The sequence below is a fragment of the Athene cunicularia genome, unplaced genomic scaffold (assembly GCF_003259725.1).
Source record: "Athene cunicularia isolate RWA unplaced genomic scaffold, athCun1 SCF_2, whole genome shotgun sequence".
In the NCBI taxonomy this organism is placed as follows: Eukaryota; Metazoa; Chordata; class Aves; order Strigiformes; family Strigidae; genus Athene; species Athene cunicularia.
Window position 1 is genome coordinate 538,017 of NW_020799266.1, and position 22,311 is coordinate 560,327.

Consider the following 22,311-nt stretch of genomic DNA (forward strand, 5'->3'; position numbering starts at 1 on the left):
ATGCCACTAGAAAATGAGAACGTTTACTTTGAACTTCACAGAAGGAATTCTGGTTTGTTAGGAGAAAAAATGGAAGTGGATATTCTTTATTTAAACAGGAATATTTAACTTTTTGTCTTCATGTTCTTTGCAAGTTTGTTATCATGTGTAAGAGAAGATTAGAAAGCATTAGCCCAACAAGAATTATTTTTCCATCTCTTTTTTTTTAACTTGGCAACCTAAGAAATGTTGTCACATCACATTATTGCCAAAAGACTTCAAGGGAGCCTCTGGAGCATATTTTGCACTCTTGCAGTTTAATTGAAAGAGTGAGGACATTAATTCATTACAAATATGCTATTTTTCCCCAGAACTTCTGTTGAAAGGAGCACTGAACTGAGAGAGACTAAACTCTTTAATTTCTAGGACTTTCTTTAATTTCTCAATTTAGTGAAAAACTGTTACCTTTAAAAATATGCTTTATGATATGCTTATTCTAGTTCAAGTAAAACTCTCTTGGGGTAGTTTTGCCAAAGTTTTTTGTTTAAACTTGGGAGGTGTGTGTGGTGGTGGGGAGAGAGTAGGTTAAAAAAAACCAAAACCATTTGTGAAGTAAAAAAATGCAGTAAATGGGAAGGTACAGCATTTTGTAAAAGTAGCCCAATTGCACAACAGAAAACTCTTGTGACTCCCTTGGAAAATAATGCTTTTTCCTTCCACTTTTATTCTAGCATCCTCTCAACATTTAACACAGAAAAAAAGTTCACTTGCAACATCAGAAAGTACTGTTCAAAGAACAGGTAAATCTTACTTTGGAAAAGCAGAATATAGGTGAACTAAACTATGTTATGTTTGTAACTGAAAATACATTTATTTTAATGCATATTTTACTGGTCACTAATATGCTTGGCAGTTTGGGGGCTGGGATTGGATTTTTTATTATTTCTGCTTTTGGGATTGCTTTTCATTGTTAGACACATTGTGCTTTAGAATTTACTAAAGCCTTGGAGATTCAGTATGGGGTCAAGTAAAACAAATGAAAAAATGACCAAGGCAGTTTTTAGATATTCAGTCATAAGTTGGAGGGACTGGATTTGTAATGATACGTTGTGTTTGAGTTTCGAAGTTTTAAGGGCAAATAGGAGTTTTTCAATTCTGAAAATATTTTCAAAAGCCATGCTGGAAATGTAAGTTTTAGCGTTGTAATCCCCTTTTTTTTTTTTTATGATCAGCTTTTAATGAACCTTTGGCAGTGTTTCAAAGGTGGAGCCCTGGCAGATGACTTTATGTTGTTGCCATCTATTATTATGGTGTTTCACCATTAATACTGTGCTGTTTTGAAAAGTATTTTCCAGAATGAGTAGGGGAAATGGACAGATGTGGGCTTGCACATGGAAAGTGCCACTCTCCATCACTTTGCCATCTCTAATGTGATTAGAAGCAGAGCTTTCAGAAAGTAAAAATTGTACTAAATTGCTTTCTTTGACCTTCCAATTAAACAAAGACATCCATGCACCCTGTCGGTTTGTATCCGACTCATTGCCCCAGTGCTGATGTGGCTGTATTAGGGAGTTCCTGCTGGGGGGAAGTGCTGACATTACCAATTTTTACTATTGGATAGTCTCCCAGTTCAAATTTTGGGTAGGAAGAAAAGTAACTCTTTCCTTGTGTTGCATAGTCTATTTTTCTTTTGTTACCAAGACATCTGTTTTTTCCCAGATGGTGCTATGTACACTTACACTGAAGAGTCTGATGTTCCAACAGTACAAATTGTAAGGGGTATTTATCATAAGGGGACAGATATTATCTGTTTTCTTACTTTTTTTTACACCTTTAATCCTTGTGCACACTCTAGCAAACTTTGGCTACTTAATTCATCGTAAAGGCAGAGCCACAGTGTTGTGCGCCACTGTCCCAGAGCCTGTAGGGTGTTTGAGGGTGAGATGGAGTAACACTATAGGCAACGTGGCAAACGAACAGTGAGATCATACACCTCATCCCCAAACCAGTGGCAGTGTCTTATGAGAGTTGCTGTTTTTTAGATATAGATACTCCCCCTTAACAAAGGATCTGATGGATATGGGGAGAATTAAAAGATGGACAGTAAAAAGATTAGAAATTTCATATGATAAAAATGAGAGCTGTTTATTGTGGTGAAGACTCAAAAGGAGACCTAATCTGTATGTATAAAATCACTGTGAGAGAGAGAAAAAAGGCAGGTTAGCCTACATCACCTCTTGAGAGGTTTTTTTTTCCAATCTAGTAGAAGTATAATTAGGCTTCAGAAAATTGTCTTCCCTTGTATTAGAAGATACTGCTGTGAGAGGTGGTTGGGTTCAGGCAAAATTTTTCATGCGTAATAGATCCAGATTAGTATTTTTAAGGTTTAAAGCTAATAAAACCTAGAAGTTTTAGAAGTAGTAAACTGTCTAAAATGGAAGTTTAAAAAGGGAGAGGATTGTAGCTCTTGTCAGGAAGTTTCGCTCCAGTTTCTTCTTCAGAGTTTCTTTTAACTTTTCTCTGCCTTGGCTGGTGCAGGCCATAATCAGGAGGAGCACTTGGCTGATGTGGTGCTTTGGTATGTGAGTTTGCTTTGCTCTGGGAGAAACCATAGATGAGAGAAGTTTATTCTTCAGACCTAATACATAATGAGAAAAAAGTGAGATAGTCATGCCTTGTTGGTGGGTACGTACTTCTACAGCAGACTTTAAAATTATCTTTTTCTCTTGTAGAACTTGAAACAAATGCTCCAGTAGTTGCTGGTCAAAGGTAAGGAGATAGTTTGTGTAGATTCAGAATAGATATAGCTTTCATGGGAGGAAGTTCCTTCTCTCTTTGCTTCAATTGCACAACTCTTGTTACTGCTTTTCATTTTCCTGTCCATACTCTTTCTGTCCTGCTAAGAAATTGGGCTACTTGAATGTTTCAAAACATTGCTGAAATGCAGAATGTAAAGTAACTATTTCCCAAGGCTGCCTTTGTGCTTTGGGCAGTATTTCCTCTTATCCCTTCAGGCCTGAGTGTTTCATGTCCTGGAAGGGTCTTGATGGTTCCACTGTTCGATATTTTCTGAAAACAAATCGAAACTAAAACCTCCAAAGCCCGCAGCTTAGCTATCATGTAAATTTTTTCTTCCTAAAGTTTGTTCTTTTTCCTTTGTGACTGTTTTTTCCAGACTTCCTCTGTGTTTGCTGACACTTAGCTGAAGCCTGATAGGAAAGCCCTTGTCCCTGTTAAGACATTCAGTAATTAAAAGATCAAATTTCAAATGGTTGTGTTCTGTCAGGAGAAAATAGGGTTTCCAAGATCTATTTCTGTTACTAGATTCAAAACCCACCAGGCTCTTAAATTCAATCTATGCAGCTGTAATGACAGACCTTCATAAGGCTTTTGGATAACTGTGCTGGTACAACTGGCCAGGTTTTTGATGCTGCCCTCATCAGTGGAGTGAGGCAGGGCAAGAGGTGCAGTTCACTCCCTTGGTTCATCAGGAAGTAAGGCACCATGTCTTTTGTAAGGGAGGTAACGCAGTGCACTTTCTCAGATTAGGAATGACTCTGAATTGAATATTTAACTAAAATTACCTTCACATGGTTTGGGATTTTTCTAGTTGTATCAAAGATGAAATTTCATGACAAGTTTTCTTTAGGGTAGAATTTTTCTAAAAAGCTGAAGGTGCGACACTTGGCAGATGAGTGGATTTTCCAAGTGAAGTGTCCTTGCATGACTGTTCTCCAGAGTCATTCAGCACATCAAATTACCACAAGTGTATTTTACTGGGCTGATGCTCTTCTGAGCAAGACCGGAAAAGAAGGAAAGCTTTCAGGCAAACTGTGAATCTAGTAATGGCTGATCCTCACAGCAGTCAGCTTTGGGCTCCTGGAGTTAAAAGCCATAGAGAACAAACCTTGGAGGAACCTTGCAACCTACTGTAAATATTTTTAGTTGGGCCAACTTCATTTCCTCCTACAAAAGAAGTGATGTGTTGGTTCCCATGAGACATTCCAAGCTATGAATTAGGTACTAGAATCAGTAAAGATTATCTGTAATAACTGAGCTTCAGCAGATGATGCCTGTTTGCTTACCTCCAGGTATCCTCTGAAGTAGGTGGCTGTTATTTCAGCAGTCCAGGTTACTTAGCAGAAAACCAGGTGGTGACCTCTTTGAGGGATTTGGTTTATAGATTGCCCATAATACTGATTTACGAGGAAATAGATTTCAATATATATTTTGAGACAATCCACATACTTCCATATTCCCCTCTACTGTGTGTTTCCTTGCTTGGGAATGTTTGTCTCCTTTCATTGACAAACTGTGTTTTATTTCAGATATCTGTTACTTAAAACTACAAGTCTTTGTAGTTTTAAGTCTTTGTAGTAGTTTTTCCTCTCAAAGCAGGACTTCATCTGACACAGTGACACTGGAACCTGTGTAACACACAGGTCTGCTCTGGGTGGTTTTAGTCAGTTCTCTGATTAAGGCAGCCTTTCTTGAAATCTTGCAAGTATCACCCAAAGGGCATGAAATAAGTTTTCTTTCTCATTTTCCATTGTCAGCAGAATAATTTATTTGATTAATTACTTACCTTTGAATTCACAGGAGAGAAGTTTAGCTTAATCTTTAGAAACTGCTTAGTCATCAGAAATTCCCTGGCATTAATGCATTAAGGAGAAAACACCCAAACCTCAGGATGAGTTTACAGGGTTAAAAGTGATAAAATAAAGGAGGAGTTTAATTACAAAATACAGCGCTCCATTTGTTGTCCCAGTGACAAGAAAACAGATTTCCACACTACCTAAAATTACTTTTTTATAGCAGAAAATTTTCTGTTATAAAAAAAGAAAACAACTTCCAGCCTTAAAGCTTGAAGAAAATTTTAAATAAACCCTAAGCTTTTTAATATGTGAGGAAATCACTTGGATCAATGGAGTGAGTCTTTCTAGTAAAAACAAAAGCTGGCGTACTCACTGAGAGTTCATAATTCCTCCTTGTGTTCATCTGCAATTTCAACTCTGTATTCCCATATCGTAGCAGTCTCTAATGTAACTTGTTTGCTTTTCCTAGACTTCAGTAATGGTGGCACCTGTGGAAAACAGAGCAGACAATTTATAATGCATCTAATTTCTTGGTCTTCTAATGTTGAAAATATTCTCTTTGAGGACTTCTCAATTCTGTATCCTCTGATAATTTTTAATAGAAATGGACTGTACTCTGGCTTACTCAGGTCATTCTTCATCTGATAAAACTTCTGGTATCTCTAGCATTTCATATCTTCAGTGCTAATAGTCCGGAACTGGTACCTGTGTCGGTCCATACTCCAGCTTGTCTGAGTTGCATAGAAAAACATAATTCTTCTTACACTTCATCAGAAATATTTTGTCCCACTTTATTAGTAATGAGACAAAAGAGAATTGTGAAAAGTCTAAAACTCCAAGTAGAAGAAATTCAAGAACAGAGGATTCTGCCACTTCACAGGAAACTGTAGAGAATGGGCAGCGCAAGAGGTCCTCCAGACCAGCATCTGCATCCAGCACTGCAAAAGGTAAAATGCACAGCCATCATTTCTCTGGAGAGGGCAGGAACTAACGTACTTCCCCTTTCAATAACTGGCTCATAACGATGGTTTACAGCTTGTCAATGTTGTGTGCTTTAACTCGAGTTTCAATGATTTAGACACAGGTTGGTGTTGAAGTATTTACCAACATCTATACTGGCAGTAAATCTTGTATGAATTTCCCAATGTTAAATTTGTGGAACTTGTTTTCTGCAGTACTCATCAACATAGTGTTCAGCAAGCTTGCCTAGTTGAAGTTGAATTCTCTTGGCAGAAACATGTTGCCATTAAAAGGACTGTACTCAAGTAAAGACACTTTTTTTTTTTTTTTTTTCCTGAAGACTGAAAGACACAAGACAAATGCTTAAGTCTTCCCAAGTGCATGGTCAGCTCTTGCGAAGCCAAATGCTGTGGTTCAGGCACGCTCAGAACGCTGCCTGGATGGCAGCCTGCAGCATCAAGGAGTGCTGTGTGCTAGTGCACGGAGCCTCAGCTGTTCTTCCCAAGAATACGTGAAATCCTAAAATTACAGATATTAACCCACGGCATTAGCAGTTGATGACGTGCCTTATTTCTACACAGGTTATAATCTTTAACAAAGTATGCAGCATTTGTGTGATACACATGGTCATTGCGGGAATGCACAGTCCACAGTGCCATTCTGCATTTCGGAAGTTGTGTCAGCTCCTTATGTTTAAGGGTCAGAAAAATTCTGGTGGACAAAAGTTGTGTGAGAGGGTAGTGAGAGACTGTCAAGAGCCAACATTCAACCAATATTTTAAAGATAACATGCAGAGCAAAGAGGTATTAATATAAAATTATTATAAAAGGAAGTCAAGTTGAATTCAGCAACCATTTTCCATACTGAAGATACTAAAGTTTGATGGTAAGAATATTTGCGTTTTAAGAGTTTCAGAGAAGACTTCCAGCTATATGTAATTGTGCAATGACTCTCAAAGATTACATGGAGGGACCTATGTGTTCTGCACTTTTGTGGCTGCTGAATTTAATTAAATTTACTTCTTGTGGCAGGATTGTGCAGAAGAATCTGAGTCTGTATTGTAAAAATAAATTAACTTTCATGATTGTGAAGAGAAGTTTGAAAAATGTGAAGGCAATGTAAAATCGATTTGGTGATACCTTCCTGAGTTTGAGGGGATCTGAAACATATGACCTGCCCCACATACTGTAATGAATAAACCTAAAGATGACAACCAGTGGCATGTCAAATTCTGAAAATGTGGGAACATGAAAGTACATCAAATTTAAATAATACCAGAACTCACTTAGGGGTTTTGTACTGACTGTATTCTTTGTTTACGTCTGTAAGTAAAGTTATTGTTTTTAAAACATGCATCTGAAACTGCCGCAGTATCTAAGAGTTTTGCTTGTAAACATAGGTCCAGCTTACTGTGCAGTACCCTGGGCCTTGATTACCTTATCTCCATGCAAGCAACTGCCTACTTCCAAGTTGTAGAGAAAATGAGCAAAACAAGACTCTCTTGTGGAAGAGGACAGGCTGGAGGATTAGTGAGGTAGTTGAAGAAGTGTAATGAGGTTTGCCACTTGTGCCTACTCTGTTCTATATTTTTGTTAGTGAAGCATAGCTTAAGAAAGCAATTTGCATGCTCCTGGCCTCCTCCTGGACATCTGTGGTTACATTATCTGTGTCCTGAGAAACTCGCTAATCCGTGTTAAAGAGAACGAGGTGCTGGGAGAAACTAGCCTTTGAGATAGAGGCTGGTTAAGGTCATTATAAAAATGGTAATTAGGAAAAGCTTACATAGAGCAGGGAGAGAGAAGTAGGCTTTGACCAGCTTGTGTAGGAATTGTCTTGTGAGCATCAGGAGGGAGGAGGCAGAAGGATAACTAAGGGAAGAGGGCATGCTGCAGGTCAGTCCCCATCCGTGTGTGGCTGCGGCGTGTGGATCTTGAGTGGGAGCAGGCGAGGGAGAGCTGGGGATGCTGGTGAGGGGCTGGGGCCTGGGACAGCTGCTGACCACTGCTGACCCCTGCCCCTTTGTTCTCCCAAACACGGGAACCTCAGCGGCAGCAGGGAGCTACAGCCAGTGCTGCTGCTGGCCATGCTACTTAGAAGTAGCGTTCCTGCTCTGAGGGAGCTCTGGTGAGGGGAAGTAGTGCCTGTTAAGATGTTTCACTTCTGAAAACTGGTACTGTATTAGTATTTTCACTTTTTGGAGTACCTTTCCAGCAAGGGCTGTTTCAGCATTTACTGTAGCTTCGAGTGTGTTAAATTTTGAAATGTTGATTTTTTTTTTTAATACAACATTTAACAGCTACAGAGTTGAGTTGTCGCTTTTCTAGTTTTAGATGTCTTGGAAATTTTTTCCCTTTTGACTCTTAAAACACACACAGCTCCACTAGCTTTTGAAAAATATTGTAAAGAGCCAAAGATACATTGCCAACATTTAAAATCATGTTTTTAAAAAATCTAAAGATGCAAATACCCTTGGTCCTTACTCTTTTTTTGTTTTGAAATGGAAACTTAGTGCCTTGGTAAGTGCACTGAAAATTTCAGACGCTTTCACTGTAGCTTTTACAAGTGCTTCTGGTTGTTCTCCTGCAGTGCTATATAACCTTATGTATCTTTCTGCATAAGCTTTTTCTCTGTGAATCATAATGTACACTGAAGAGACTTGTTTTCTAATGACATGACTTTCCAAGGACTCAAACAACTAGATTCTTAACTTCCGTGGCAGGCTCCAAAATTTTATTTTTTTTTTTTATAACACCATCTCTGTGATGCTGGGGTCTGATTGATGCAGTTTGTGCCCGTTGCTGTACTGCTGTTTCATGGAGACTTCCTTCTGTGGTACGGCCCAGCAAGTTGCGGCATGTGGGGAACTAAAGAACAGTTAAAAATACACGACTTTTATTTTTGAGGCCATTATATTAGGACTTCAGAAATGTTAGATTTGCAGCACTCTGCAATAGTGGCCTAACAGAAGCTCGGGGGAAGGTTGTGTTGTATTGCTGCTGACAGCTGTTGTCAGGGGAAAGGGTCCATTTGTGTTACATCTTGTGAAGAGTCAATGCTGGTTCTGTGGAAATCTTGGTCTTCAGAGGTTTCCACTGGTGTGATTTTTTGAAAAATAAAAGGGCAATCTGTGCACCTCTGGTGAATGGCTTACCGACTCCGTATCCATGCTTTTTTTCTTCTCTTAATTTCAGAAACGAGTGCCAGTGCAATGCAGTCAAAAAGAAGAAAATCCAAGTAAAATACTGCATGGAAACATGAAACTTGTAAATGAGTGTGAATTTACCAATAGCAATTTTGAGCTGTGATTTTTCTTTTTTAAATAAAATTCTGTACAGTAAGTCATTTTAATATTATACTGTTCCCAATAAATGTTTTTTTTTTTCCTAAAAACCAGATAAATAGATATAAAAACTGGGTTATTCTAAAACCCCCTGGATTTACAAAGTGAAGTCCAGGGTTAGCACATTAGGTTAATGTGTTTGTACGAAATGGAAGGGGAGGGGAAGACAATTGTAAATTTATTTGTTTCCACTTTTCATAAACAAATTAGAATACAGGGTTGTCATTTTTAGGTATTAATGTATTGTGCTGTTGTTTAAGTACTGTATGTGAATAGCAGTAAGGGGGTTTATGAACAAACCCTATCTTGTTTGGAAATGTAAATAATTTTATTATATAGTAGATCTGATGTATTTGTTGTAGAAATGGACCAGTGAAACAAAAAATAAATTTAAGGGTTTGTATAATGTGGAATCCCTCATGCTCTAAATAAATGTTATTGTCCTATAATTTGGGTTGTATTATTATTAGCAGCAGCAACAGCAGCATTCCAAACAGGAAGATTGAAGGGATTATTTAGAGCTCTGGGCCTGCAAGCTCCTTATATGGAGCTTTAGAAAGGAATTTGTTTAACCACAAATGAATTAACTGATGCAGCTGTCCTTGCAAAGCAAGAAAAAAACACAAAGGCCTCCCTCCCACCCTGGGGATGTGTGCATTGAATACCCAGAGAGACCCAGAAGACCGCTCCCGCCAGTAAAGCTTCTCAGCAGGAAGACATGGTAGAGAAAAATGCCCCATTAAATGGTTTCAGGAATTTTTGAAACATGGTAGCCTGAGGTCTGTTCTGGCTGTCTTGCCCTCAGTGGCCGCGGGCGGGTGTGTGCTGCCGTGTAAAGTAGGTCAGCAGCTTTGTTCTGGGAAGCTCTCACAGTGAGGAGCTGAGACACCATCCTTTGCTTGTTGCTTTGGGCACAAATAGATACTTCTACCGTTTTGCTTTTCGTATGGAATTTTAAAAATATATTTACACATATCAATGACAATTTAATCAGCTTTTTAAGTATAAACTGTCACCTTTTATAATGACAGAAATTATCTATTTGTGCACAAGGTAGCAGACCCTGAGTGAAGCTCAGTGTCAGAGTTTGGGTATCTGTGTCTTTTGCACGGGAAAGGGGGGTGTTGGTATGGGAATGCACCCCAAGAGCCCCTGTTCTCTGCAGCCCCTGCTCTTCCCCAGGCTCACAGTTCTCACACTTTACAGGTGGGGGGTATTATGAAGTTGGTTTCTGCAGAAAGTATCTACTCCCTTAGGATTATAGATCTATGCGTGCACATTTATATATGCATGTATGTATTTCTATATGCACACACACACACACGAATACAGGCCCATTTTTACTACTTCCACCCTCCACCTTGGGTTTCTTAACCCTCATCTTTAGTTGGCCAGTTCACAAAGTTGGTTTCATTCCACATACCAGTTTGTGCTAAGGACATGGCAGGACTGCCCCACACCTGTCAGAAGCCTTTGGTGGGGTGGGAAAGGCCCTGTGGTGATGGTGGTGGTGGTTGATGTCTGCCCGAAACACGAGGGGTAAGTGTGCGGGTAGCCTGGCGTTCATCCTGCTCTGGGGGTCAGATGGAAAGTTTTGGAGAATGAGGAGTTGGACTAAGTCCACAAAACTGGAAGGTTGTCTTCACAGGTCCAGTGCACATACCGATAGAGCAGGGGAGGAGAGGGGATGCACTCAGGTTTGTGGAAAATACTGTATTGGGTTAAGCAGCTGAGCTTGAGGACAGGGTCACCGTTTACAGAGGTGTGGACCTTGGAAAAGGACAAATGCAAGATCCTACACCTGCAAAGGAGCCTTGAAAGGAGCCAAGGACCCTTATACTTGTGCCCACTGATGTGCTTGGCAGTGACTGGCTGGGGAGCAGCTCTGCAGTCAGAGCCTGTGAGGAGAGCAAGCTAAGCCTGGCTTAAAGCAGTGAGGAGGGCTGCTGTACCAGGCTGTGCTAGCAGAAGCGTAGCCAGTGGGTCAGGGAAGTGATTGTTCCCCTTGTCACTTGTTAGACCACATGTGGAATATTGTCACCTGGCTTCCGTCCACCCCCCCCACACCCCCTCCCCAAAGAAAGATGTTGATAATGTAGAGGGGACACAATAGAACCAAGGGCTGGGAACACGTGGCCAAAGAGGAGAGATTGAGGGAAATGGGCTTCCTCATCCTTTCAGGTACTGGAAAGGATGGAGCCAGGCTCTTATGGAGGTGGGTGCTGGGAGGAGGGGTCACCACCAGAATAAATAGAAAGAGAAGGTTCCGTCTGGATAGAACATAAATTCTGCCTGGGGACAGCTTGGTGCCGGACCAGGGCTCAGAGAGGGGGTGGGATCTTTCTTTGGTGATTTTCAAGAATCGGCTGGACAAAGCCTGGTACAACATGGTCTGAACTTGGCATTTACCCTGCTGTGGGCAGGAGCTTGGACTGAAGACCTGAGGTCCACCCCAGCCTGAATGGCCCTGTGCTTTGTCTCCCACTGCTGAATTTGGTTTTCCCATTAGAAGGTTTATCAAAGCTCACTCTTACCTATTTTTTTCATTCCTGGTATCTAACCTAACAGTTCCCTGAAGTGCTTTTCCCAGCAGCTGGGGGGTTGCAGCCCGTGGCTTTGCTCTGTTGGAGGAGCTGGTGCAGCCGCAGCACTGCCGCGCTTGGCAGGCCCCGGCCAGCCCTGCCCAAAGCCCGCTCATGCAGCTTGGGCACCTCCTCAACTCAGTGGGCAACCTGTTCCTGTGGCCAACCACCCTTGAAGTAAAAAAGTGTTTTCTTACTTCTTCATGGAATTTCTGTTCTTTTTTTACTTCAATTTGTGCCTCTTATCCTGCCCCTGAGCCCAGAAGAGTCCAGCTCTGTCTTCTGTTCTCCCCTCGTCGGGTCTCTGCACACAGGGAAGGGATCCCCTGAGCCTCCTCCTCAAGGCTGTGCAGTCCCAGCTCTCAGCTTCTCCTCATCTGACAGATGTGCCAAGCCCTTAATTATCTCAGAGGCATCTCTCTACCTCTCAGGTATAAGGTGGGTGGTAAGAACATACCAGGCTGTTGTGTATGTGCTTGGAGCAGCAGCTGATGCTGTCGAGATCAGCTGATCTGGGACTTGTCTTTCTCAGGGCAACCAGCATCCGCTTTAGCCCTTGCAATCATCTACTGAGTTTTAGGATTTGGTAACAGGGAGGGAAAAAAAATCCTCTCAAACAGCTCAGCTTGTACTATCCCCTTCCCTGTGCATCCATGTCTTCAAAGGGGACTTTTTTCTACTGACATCTCCCATAGATACAGCATTGACTTTTAAAAACTTATTTTGAATACCAAAGCTTTTTGAAAACAGGTTTACTTGAAAGTTTTAAAGGAATATGCATAAAATAGAGCTTAAATATATATATATTTTTTTTATTTCTTGTGTTTTTTCTTTATATTAGATTTTTTTTTCAAAAGACAGCATTACAACCTAACAACCAAAAACCAGGTTACATACACACAGGCACACTACATAATGTATTCCAGGCAGTCATGTTCTTCAGTCTGTTGACACACAGCAAATGTTTAAACAACGTCCTACAAGAAGTAGACACCCTTTCCCTACTAACCTGCTTACACTGATTTAACATGTAACACACAAAATGGACGTATTTTGTTAGCTTTGAGTTTCAGACAAGGTTTCAGTCCTACAGCATAGGTGATGTAGAAAAACATGGGGCTTTTTTTTTTTCCTCTTCTTATAATCCCACTGTGGAAGTTGTCCCGCTGTTGTAAGGCATTCAGCAGAGCACAGCTGGTGGGAACTGCTGCATGGGCATCTGCTTGGCGGTGTGGGGCCCCCGCGACACCCAGCCAGGTCACCCTGGGAGGGGCTGGCTGCAGGGCTGGCGGCTGGGCATGGTAACATTCTCCGGCGCATTTTAGGGAAGGCTTAAGGCAACCTTTTCTAACCAAATAGCACTTTCTTCTTTCTCTTGAAAGGAAACGCTATTGAACATGCCATCTGTCCTGGCCAAGCACTGTTGCTCATTCTGCTGCCACTGCTCGCTCTCCACGCACAAACTGGCGAGGAACTGGGGGGTTAGGCTGGGCTTTTCAAAGCTGCCTAAGAGATTTATCATCCGAAATGCTAAATGTTTTTTATATTAAAAAAAAAAAAAAAGAAAAGCAAAATGCCTTTTAGGACATTAATTCTGTCAGGCTTCTCTGAAAATGCCAGCATCTACTTTTAAAACAACATAGAAACACAGAAATATTGAAAACTGACTCCCCAGTCATCCCTTGCATAGGACTTTTAACTATAGTTCACTGACTTCAAGTTCTGTAGTTGCGTTAAAAAAAAGATGACACACCATGAAAAAGGGTGGAAGGCACATATACAGTCAGTCCAGCATGGAGATGGATAATGCATGTGGATGAGTTTTGCAAGCAGAATACCTATGGTTGATACATACAAATAAAATATTGCAGTGCTCAGTGGCTCTGTACCGATATATTTATAATACCAGAGAAAATATTACTATTTTACTGTTATGCCTTGTGCTGTTCTCTCATCCCTAGATTTCCCAAAGCATAATGATGTCAATATAAAGCTGAGGATAAGATTTCAGGGAGACTTGGACATAGCTGCTCCCAGCTTCCCTGACATGGGTATGTGAGGTGAATGTGAAAGAGTGGAGAAAGTTTGGGCTCCCCTGTGCAACCCGTTTTTAAGCTACACTTACAATTTACTGTGCTGGTTTCCCCCTCCATTTGCAAAGAATAAAATTTTCCCCACACACAGGTGATAAAATACCATCAGAGTGGAAGGCAGGGAGAGCCTCATGGTTAGCTGTAACAGAGCCGAAGCCTCACACAGGTTGTCCTGTGCCAGGGCATGCAGTAGCATCTCCCTAACAGAGCTCTGCACTTGCTCTGGGTATGGGGCTGGCAAAGCAATGCACCCAGCCAGCCCAGGAGGTATTGGCTCAGAGCGAGTTTAAGGGGGGGGGAACACCTCTGTGTCACCTCTCTGTAAAAAGAATTTTTAAAAGGACTAGACGTAAGAGCCATCCTTGTTATTAAAGGGAGCTGTTCATCTTTGTCACCCTCATCCTTACAAGGAAAGACTTGTGGGTTTAGTTAATGACACAGATCTCTTAAGAAGCAAAGAGAGGCTGTTGATGATGCATCAATGAACGGCACGAAATGGGAGACCTCCTGCCCAAGCTGTGTCTGCATGTCCAGAGCTGATGAGTCCCACCACTGTCATCCTGGAGCGGAGCGAAGGAGAAGGCAGCAGCCCCAGCAGGGCTGAGGACACCTCTCACGGAAAGAGGGACTTGCCAACCACACAAAGCCTCTTCCACCACTTCATCCAGCTTCTCTAGCCACAGTCATGCAACCATGGCAGCCACTCTGGTCATGGTATGGGAGAGAACTGAGCCCTTGAGGGTGCTAGGCAACTATTCCTGACTTTTCATTCATTGTATTGAGCAGATCTGAAAGAAATAGGTGGAGATGGAAAGCTCCACCTTGAAGAAGACAAGCCCTGAGGCGATCAACCCAGTTTAAGGCCCTTTAATGTCCCCAGCTGGTCTAACAGTGGAAACGCCCTGGGATGGAGAGGCTGCAAGTGTGGTGGGTGTCTGTCCTTGGGCTCTGATCCCTGCAAGCAGCCAAGCTGAGGAGTTCATCAGACATAGTCCTGTGGTGGAGGAGGACTTGGGGGGAAGCTCTGAGGACTTGGGAGGATGCTGGAGTGCTGGCGTGTCCCTCCCACCACCAGCAGCTATTTCTGAGTGCAGGGAGCAAAGAAGGTGCAGCAAACTGGAGGCACATCTGTGCCACCAGTGGAAATGGTGACTGCTGAAAATCCTGAGCGGCCAGACAGTCACCGTGGCACCAGCTGAACACGGGTGACCTCTTGTTTTAAACTTGGACACTCAGGGAAGACTCGAGGACTGCCATCACTTGGTGCTGCCTTCTGGCAGGCAGCAACAGGCAGATTCTGAGAACCATTTTTCTTGACTTCAGGTGTTTTATCACTTCTAACTGGATGTTTTCTAATTATGATATGGATTAATATTTGGGGACTCGTTTGTTTTTCAATAAATTCACTTGAAATTTAATTTCCACTTTATGCAGGGCACTGGAACTGATATTTATCCTCCATGGAAGTGATTGCAAAGCTATGTTTTTCAAGTCTAGAACCTCACTGGAGTATTTTTTCATCTTTTTTTTTTTTTTTTTGTTCTGACTGGCATGGCAAGACATCTAGTGTGGGTTGGTTTTTTTCTCCCCAGTGAGGATGGATGGAAGAGGAAAAGGTATCAGTAAGATGTAAATGTAAAACTACCTATTGATTAGAAACATGCCTAAAGGAAGAGTGAAGATTCCCACAGTGGTGATCTTTGGGATGAGCCATGTGTTTATGCGATCCATGATGAAAAAGAAACACTGACTCCCATGGAAAGAATCGTTTTCCTTCTAGATTGAGCTTTTACAGCAGTTTTTTGGAAAGCGCATCTGTGAGTGCAAGTTTCAGAGCATTGGGTGACAAGGATTTTTGCCCCACTTTTGTCCCTGGCAGCTCCCCCCAGCCTTGCAGTGCAGGCAGGAGCCGAAATTCGGTGAAAGGGCTTTGTTGTGGCTGATGTGGTTGCCAGAAAGGTGCCCTGCATGTGCCGTGGCCTCTAGCCTGCCTTTGCAGTGTAGCACACAGAGCCATGGCAGAGTTGCCCTGGGAGGTGGGCTGTACAGGAGCACATGGGTTTAGACATGTCCTGGTGTGATCTGGTTTTCATCTGAGGTGACACTTCTCCAGGAGGGCTGCCTCTCATGGTCTTGTCCTGAGGGCTGGGGGAGCCTTGCCATTTGCTTCAGGGGCCTTGCCCCGTGCCAGAAGGCAACTGAGATGCCAATCTCTCATTCCTTGCTCGGAGATCCCCTGCACCACAGGCCTTTGAGTGGAATCTGCTGCCTCTACTGCTGCCTGCACACAGTGTCCTGATGCCCCCAGGCTTGCCCATCCATGCTTGCTCCTCATGCAATGCCAGCACGGGGCTGGGAAGCTGCTGCTGGGGCCAGAGCATCATCACCCATCCGAGCCCCAGCAGCCATGGCTGCAGCACTGACACGCACCAGGGAATTTTTCCTTTTTTCTTTCATTGCAAGAAAATACAAAAATTTCCTCCAACAAATCTGCCTGTCACCTGCATCAGCACTTCTCCATATGATTGTTTCAACGGTTTCTCCCATCCTGGCTGCCTGCTGACCCCAGGGATGTCGTGGGAGCCAGGCCAGCATTCCCAAATCCTCAGGGGCTCAGTGTTTAAATCTGTACCTGATTGTTCACAAACAAGCCTAAGGAAGGACTAGCCACATTCTAGCAGCTGTAAGGTGAATTTTCTGGACATAGGCAAACAAAGAGGGGCTGCTGCTCAGGGATGGTTTCACCGCAAGTGGCCACAGCTCCTTTTCCACGTCGGTTTCGTGTCAGAGCATCAAACCCTGCAGCTCTTCCAACACGCAGCAGCCTGTGCAGCCTTTCACTGACATGTGCTGCCAAAGGCTCTGGCCACATCTCCGCAGCATCCCTCAGGATCATGCAACCAAAGGCCTCCCTAATCCCACATCTGAACAGAGAAGCATGGAAAAAACCACATTTTTGAAGACCCTGGCATATTTGTTTGTCCCTGAGTCCATACTGTAGTTTCCCCCTACGCAAGTAAAGAAAAGAAAGTAAGACATGTCCTAGGCATTCAAGCAGGACACCCGCCCCCCTGCCAGCCAGCACTGTGTTTGCTTCACCTTCCCGTTGGAAACATCGCACAGCTAGTCACAAATTAAAAATACTGGGTCCAAAAAAAATCTCAACAACAAACCCTTAAAAAACTAAAACCCACACCCCAAAACAACCTACCGAACACCCACACCATGTTGTGAAGTATCTACACATGCACACATGTGCACACAGAAAAAGTTCTCAGTTTTTAAGCACCTTTCATTTGTTTCAAGATTCAAGGAGATTTATAACCTCAGTTTTCTTGCTCAGTTTTGTAACCTCAAGGGGTTTTCTTGCTCTGGCAACACACGCAGGAGATTTGGTATCAAGCTGGGTCTTGTGCTTGCTGTTGGGCAGGAGAGGAGCATTGTAGGGCTTCTGCAAAGCAGTTTGAACACGCCTTTCCCGCAGCATAAGAAGGGTTGTCACACCGGTGGATCAACAGTCACATCGCAGGAGGTTAGTAGGTGATTATTAGATGTTAATAGATGAGCAAGTGTACAAACAACCGAGGGGGCATGGCAGGAGCCTGCATATGCTGTGGTAAGTGCGCTCCATTGACACGCAGGATGCTAGGACTCTGGATTAGCCTCTTCATGAAAACATCATTAATAATTTATTGAGCTGTTATAAACATATTCTTGATATGAAGTGTGATAATAGTTCTGCTTCATGTCCTGTGCTGGCTGGGCACAGTGTTAATGAAAGATGTCTCAGACTGGCACAGAGAGAAAAAAGGAAAACAGTTTGCATTCACTTCTGAAAACCAGGACGGAATAACAGCATCAGCCATTTGAAATGGGTGCTGGGTGCTGGCTGTTGGCAGCCATGACTGCACTGAGCCCCCGGGGAGCATGGCCAAGGGTTTCTGCCTTGTGATGGATGAGCAGGACGCAGAGGATTTCAGTGAGGGTTTTCTCCTACTGGGGGCTGTTTGCAAGCAGACTGGTGGGCATGGGAAGGCCTGGCTGGCAAGCCACGGCAGGATCCGCCCTGGGATGCCATCCCTGGCCAGTTTGCTGCCTTCCCGTCACCCCCAGGGAGCTGCAGAGGGGTGATGCGGTCACAGCCAGCCTCTGATTTCAGGAGGGATGGGCAGCATTGCGGAAGCACGGGAGAATTTACAATGAAGAACAGGCTGGGAGGCAGGACGTTGCTTGGCTTGTCCACTTCTTGATGTATATTTGGGCTAGAGAGAGGATGCTTCCTCTACTGCTGCTGCCCGGTGGCCACAGAGCTTATCACCCAGCGACATGGCCGAGAGAACATGGGGAAGGCAGCGCCTCATCGGACACCCACAGAACACCTGAGAGCTCGGGCTCAGCCCCTGCTTGTTGTCACATGCACCTGTGCCAGCAGCCCTACAGATGCTCCCAGTTCACACCAGGCATCACTTCAGAGGGAAACAAAAGGCATTTAATGGGAAGCCCAGGAAGCCAAAGGATGTAAACATTCCCCTCCAGTCAAGGAGTTGTCAGCCTCATCACCAAGAGGACATCAGAGATGAAACTGGGCAATCTCCAGTGTGATTTTAGGTTTGGTGGCAAGGCCCGAGGAGTGGCAGGAGATGCCAAGGGCCGGGACATAACGCCCAGTCCCCCAGCTTGCTCTTTCTTGGCTGATAAACCACCAGCCATGAAAAAATCAGCTCCAGTGCCAGCGTGCTTACCAGAAAAGCTGAAAAAGCAGTGGACCAAACCGGTGTGGTGGGTGCAGAATAGGGCCCAGCACCTCGACAGCGCCACGCTCGCCGCAGCAGGCACCAGCTGCTGCAGCCAGAGGGGCAGGAGGCATCACATCACTCATATGATGAGGGCACTGGGTCTCAGGAGGACTTGAAACAAGAAACTGGCCTGGAAGAATTGAAAGGGAAAGGCTGAAAAGAGAGATTTGAAAGCGTTTTTTCTTTTTTTCTGTGCTTTTGGGAATGCCATGTCATCGGAGTGAAAGATAAACAGTGCAGGTTAGCATCATCAGCCAGCTCTCCCACGGTCCAGGCTCCCAGGCATAGAGCTGGGGGCTGGTGCTTATAAGAGGGTTCATTTTTTTAAAAATCTCATTAAAACAATTAATAAATAGCAGCTGTCTGAGGTTAGGCTTACCACAATTCCTTCAACCTAGGTCCCAAGCTGATATTAAGGGATGTAACATGGTGAATGGAAGAAACTCCTGTGAAATCAGCATTCTGGGTGTGCATGAGGGGGTATTTCTTGTCTCAGAGGGTGGGAATCCAGGCTGTGAGCTGGCCATGAGCAGGATGTGATGGCCAGACCTTCTGGGGGGCACAGGGTGTAAAACCAGTCCCTAAAGGGAGGGAGCTGGGGGGAATCTCCAAATTTCTGCTGGGTTTGGAGCCATCTCAGCTGGTGCTAGAGCCAGTGAAAAGTCTGGACCATGTCTTTTGAAAGGCAGAATGAGTCTGTCACAGGGAGGGGAGGGATTTGCATTGAGAATCAGCATTGCCCACAACAGAATTTGGCCCTTCACAGGAAAGGATGTAATTTTTTGTGGGGGAAGAAGGCATTCCCATTACAGCTCCACTGCAGCGATCCTCTCATCCAGCCCTCCTGCCCAGGCCTGCTCCATCCTGTCCCTTTGCAGCCACTCCCAGGTCCATTTTTGCCCTTACTTTGACCTCTTCCCTCCAGCCTCCTCTTCAGCATCCCTTCATCACCAGCTTTGACGTGCTTTTGCCACCTCAGGGAAGCTCTGCAGGTCTCTGCCTCTGCTCCCCTCCCAGGGATTAACACCAGGCAGCCAACACTCCTTGGCTTAAACGGTGCCTCTTAAAAATATATAGGTATTTGGAGAAATATCTCCACACACACATACATGTACATAGGTGTGGCTTGGGCAGATGAGTGCCTCCAGGAGGAGGGGGCTCGCTCAGACGAGGCAGCAGCTCAGCGGGACCATGAGTCACAGCGATGCTACTGCCGGCCACGGGCTGGCCACCTCCTCCCAGTGCGGCAGCCACAGCTCCGGCGAGGTGCTGGGACAGTGCTTTGTTTCCTGAGATCACTTTTAAGGTTGTCTTTAAAAAAATCCATGAGGCACCGCGAGCTGCCTGGCTGACCCTGCCATGAAGATTTCTACCAGCTCTTGCCCATGGCAAGCCCTTTTGGGATCAGCAGTGGGGTTTTTGTCTTATCATGGTAAAATGTAGTTAAGAAATGAAGGGGGGGGGGGGAGATTTTCCTAAAAATCCCAAATCTTGTTGCTTTGTTATTCTTTTCACTTGCGCTTGGTGCCTCTGCTTATGACATCCCAGTCTGGCTATGCCTGGAGTCATGACATCATGAAGAAAGGCACTGATGTCACAGGCTTGTCAAGACAAACAGGCTTCGCCGTGGATTTCAGAAATGGGTGATTTCACCAGGAATACCGATTGCCCATGTGAAGGCTGGCATGGCTGCAAGAGTGGAGCGGGTGGCACAGCCCTCCGTGCTGGCGGTGCCGGGGGCTGCTGGCCCGGCTGGTGCTGGGGGCCAAGGGCGAGGGGAGCAGCAGAGGGTGGGGGGAGGAAGACGAGGAGTGGGGGCGCCAGGCGTGCAGGCCTGTGGGGGTGAGTGGAGTGAAACCACAGCCTGGCATCACTGGTGTTCGTTGGGGCCGACGCTCCCCGGGGCGGCTGGTGTCGGGCAGGGTGTGAAGTCTCCTTCCACTGGGGGTGGTGGTGGCAGGGAGCGGCGGCGCAGGTGTCCCGGTGAGGTCAGTAGTTGCAGTGGCGCTGGCAGGGCTGGTGGACGAAGGTCCCAGCGTGCTGCTTGGCCCGGCGCAGTGGGCGCTGGCGGGCCCGGTTCTGCCGCTGCAGTGCCTTCTGGCTGAGCCAGGGCTTCTCTGCCAGCTGCTTGGCCCGCTGCACCCGCCGGGCCTGCCCGACCTTCTCCAGGATGGCAGCCTTCACCGAGAGGGACCTGCTGTGGTGTGGCATGTGCCGCTCCAGCCGCGGCTCCGGCACCTCCCTGCAGAGAAAGGAACCATCAGTGGCTGCTGGCTCCTGGCCCTCACCCATCCTGGCAAGAAGGGGATGGGGGTCTCCAACACCCTCACCATTACACTGTGCCCCCAGGATGGACCCAGCCCCCTCCCACCCTGGTGTCCTGCCGAGGGCTGGGGAGGCTCCAGCACAGGTGGGCTCTAGGACACCAGGGATAAATCCAGACACCACCAGGAATAGGGCCATCCCACAGTTTCCCACCGTGGCTAAGTGCCTTGCACCCAGCGGAGGGAAGTCAAGCCCAGCCCCATTTCCATCCTGCTTATGACTCATTTGGTTTCCTGGCCCATTTCTAGCTCCCTTTGGCCCCCTTTCTGCACCCCCCAGCACTGAGGTTCCTCTGAAGCTCTAGAGATCAATCCGTGGCCCTCAGGATCACTCCACAAAGAGAGAAGTCCTGGAGGACCAGTGTCCCCTAGCCTGGGTGGATGTTCACCCAAAATTTTCCTCCTCCCTTGCCCCAGTGAGAGGCTCATGGGGGAGATGCTGGAGGTCTGGGACCAGGGGGCAGTGGGGACCCCCTGGCATAGTGGGACCCAGGGGCTGGCCAGCAGTGGCAGGGCTGAGTGTGTACATGGTCAGGGCTTTCCCGGTGCTGCAGGGCAGTGGAGGGCAGCCATGGAGAGAGGGCAGAGCGCCCCAGGAGCTGCAGCAAGGCTGTGGCCCTGGGGAAGGACGACAGGGGGCTTCAGCCCACAGCTCCTGGGGGAGGACAGTGGGGCCATTTGGAGGCCCCCAGCTAAGCTGGACTTTGGGGCAGAGAGCAATGTCTGCATCCATGGCTGGTGGTGTCCTGCTCCCCCATGGCTGCACTGGCCAGTACAGAGCCAGGAGGGTGATCAGGGGACTGCAGCAATCTCCTGCCTGGGGGAGCCGGGAGTCTTGGGAGGTGACCACTATGCCCAAAGGCCATCTTATCCTGTTGGGTTTGCTTTGCTTGTGCCATACCTGTGCAAAACCCCGTGGTTAAGCTTAGCCTGGCAAACCCCCCTGGATGGGCAGTGGGGTGACAGGTGGCATTGGCACAGGTGGCCACACCAGCAGATTCTGCTTGTGGCAGGGGAGGGGGATGCAGCCCTCTCCCACTGCAATCCAGCAGCAAGCTCATGGTCCTGCACCCACACCCATCTCAGCATGGCACTGGGATCCCCTTAGCAGAGTATTTTGGGACACAGAGGCTCCCATCCTTGCACAGCACCAGTTGGGGCACCCCACCAGGTGTGCAGGGTGCTCTCTTGAGGTGGGACGTGGAGACACTGAGGACCCCCCCAGGCCCACTCCACCCATGAGCAGTAGGAGTGAAATGCTCCCAGCACACACAGTGATTTGGGGTGTTGGGGCTGACCGTCCACTCCAGTGCCCTAGCGCGTGGTGAGGCCGGCAGCCCCCAGTGAGCACCCTCGAGCCACACTCACCCAGCAGCATCATCCTCGGGGCCCTCCCCGTCCACCTCGAGGGTGCTGGTGACGTAGACGGACATGCTGGGGTGCTCGATGAGCAGGTCCTCCATGGGGCTGCTCCCCACGCCGCCGGGGCCAGGCTCCTCTGCAGTAAAACAGGGGGGAGGGGTGACAAACCAACTCTCGTCCATCAAGCAGGGACCGGCCGGAGCCGGGGAAGCGGCCGGCGGCGGCCCGGGGGGTGTCGGGCGGGATCGCGCCAAGCGCCCGGTACCGCCAGCACCCACTC

The 22,311-nt window shown here is 46.1% G+C and overlaps 2 protein-coding genes across 7 annotated transcripts in view; one reads left to right on the forward strand and one right to left on the reverse strand.

Moving 5' to 3' along the window:
* The window catches only part of NCOA6 (nuclear receptor coactivator 6), a 39,966-nt gene extending 30,643 nt beyond the window's left edge, over positions 1-9,323 (forward strand). For 4 of the 6 annotated variants that reach the window (XM_026867174.1, XM_026867178.1, XM_026867175.1 and 1 more), the window contains 4 exons: positions 711-779; positions 2,712-2,748; positions 5,373-5,521; positions 8,726-9,323. In XM_026867174.1, coding sequence (XP_026722975.1) covers positions 711-779; positions 2,712-2,748; positions 5,373-5,521; positions 8,726-8,772 — 302 coding nt within the window. In that variant the 3' untranslated portion in view covers positions 8,773-9,323. The other 2 variants (XM_026867177.1, XM_026867176.1) reach the window with 2 other exon arrangements.
* Positions 9,324-19,814: 10,491 nt separating this feature from the next.
* TP53INP2 (tumor protein p53 inducible nuclear protein 2) overlaps positions 19,815-22,311 on the reverse strand; it is a 6,283-nt gene continuing 3,786 nt past the window's right edge. Inside the window, exons 2-3 of the mRNA XM_026867217.1 lie at positions 22,038-22,167; positions 19,815-20,587 (exon numbers count right to left, since the gene is read on the reverse strand). Of these exons, the coding sequence (XP_026723018.1) occupies positions 20,335-20,587; positions 22,038-22,167 (383 nt within the window). The 3' untranslated portion in view covers positions 19,815-20,334. The remainder of the gene's footprint in view (positions 20,588-22,037; positions 22,168-22,311) is intronic.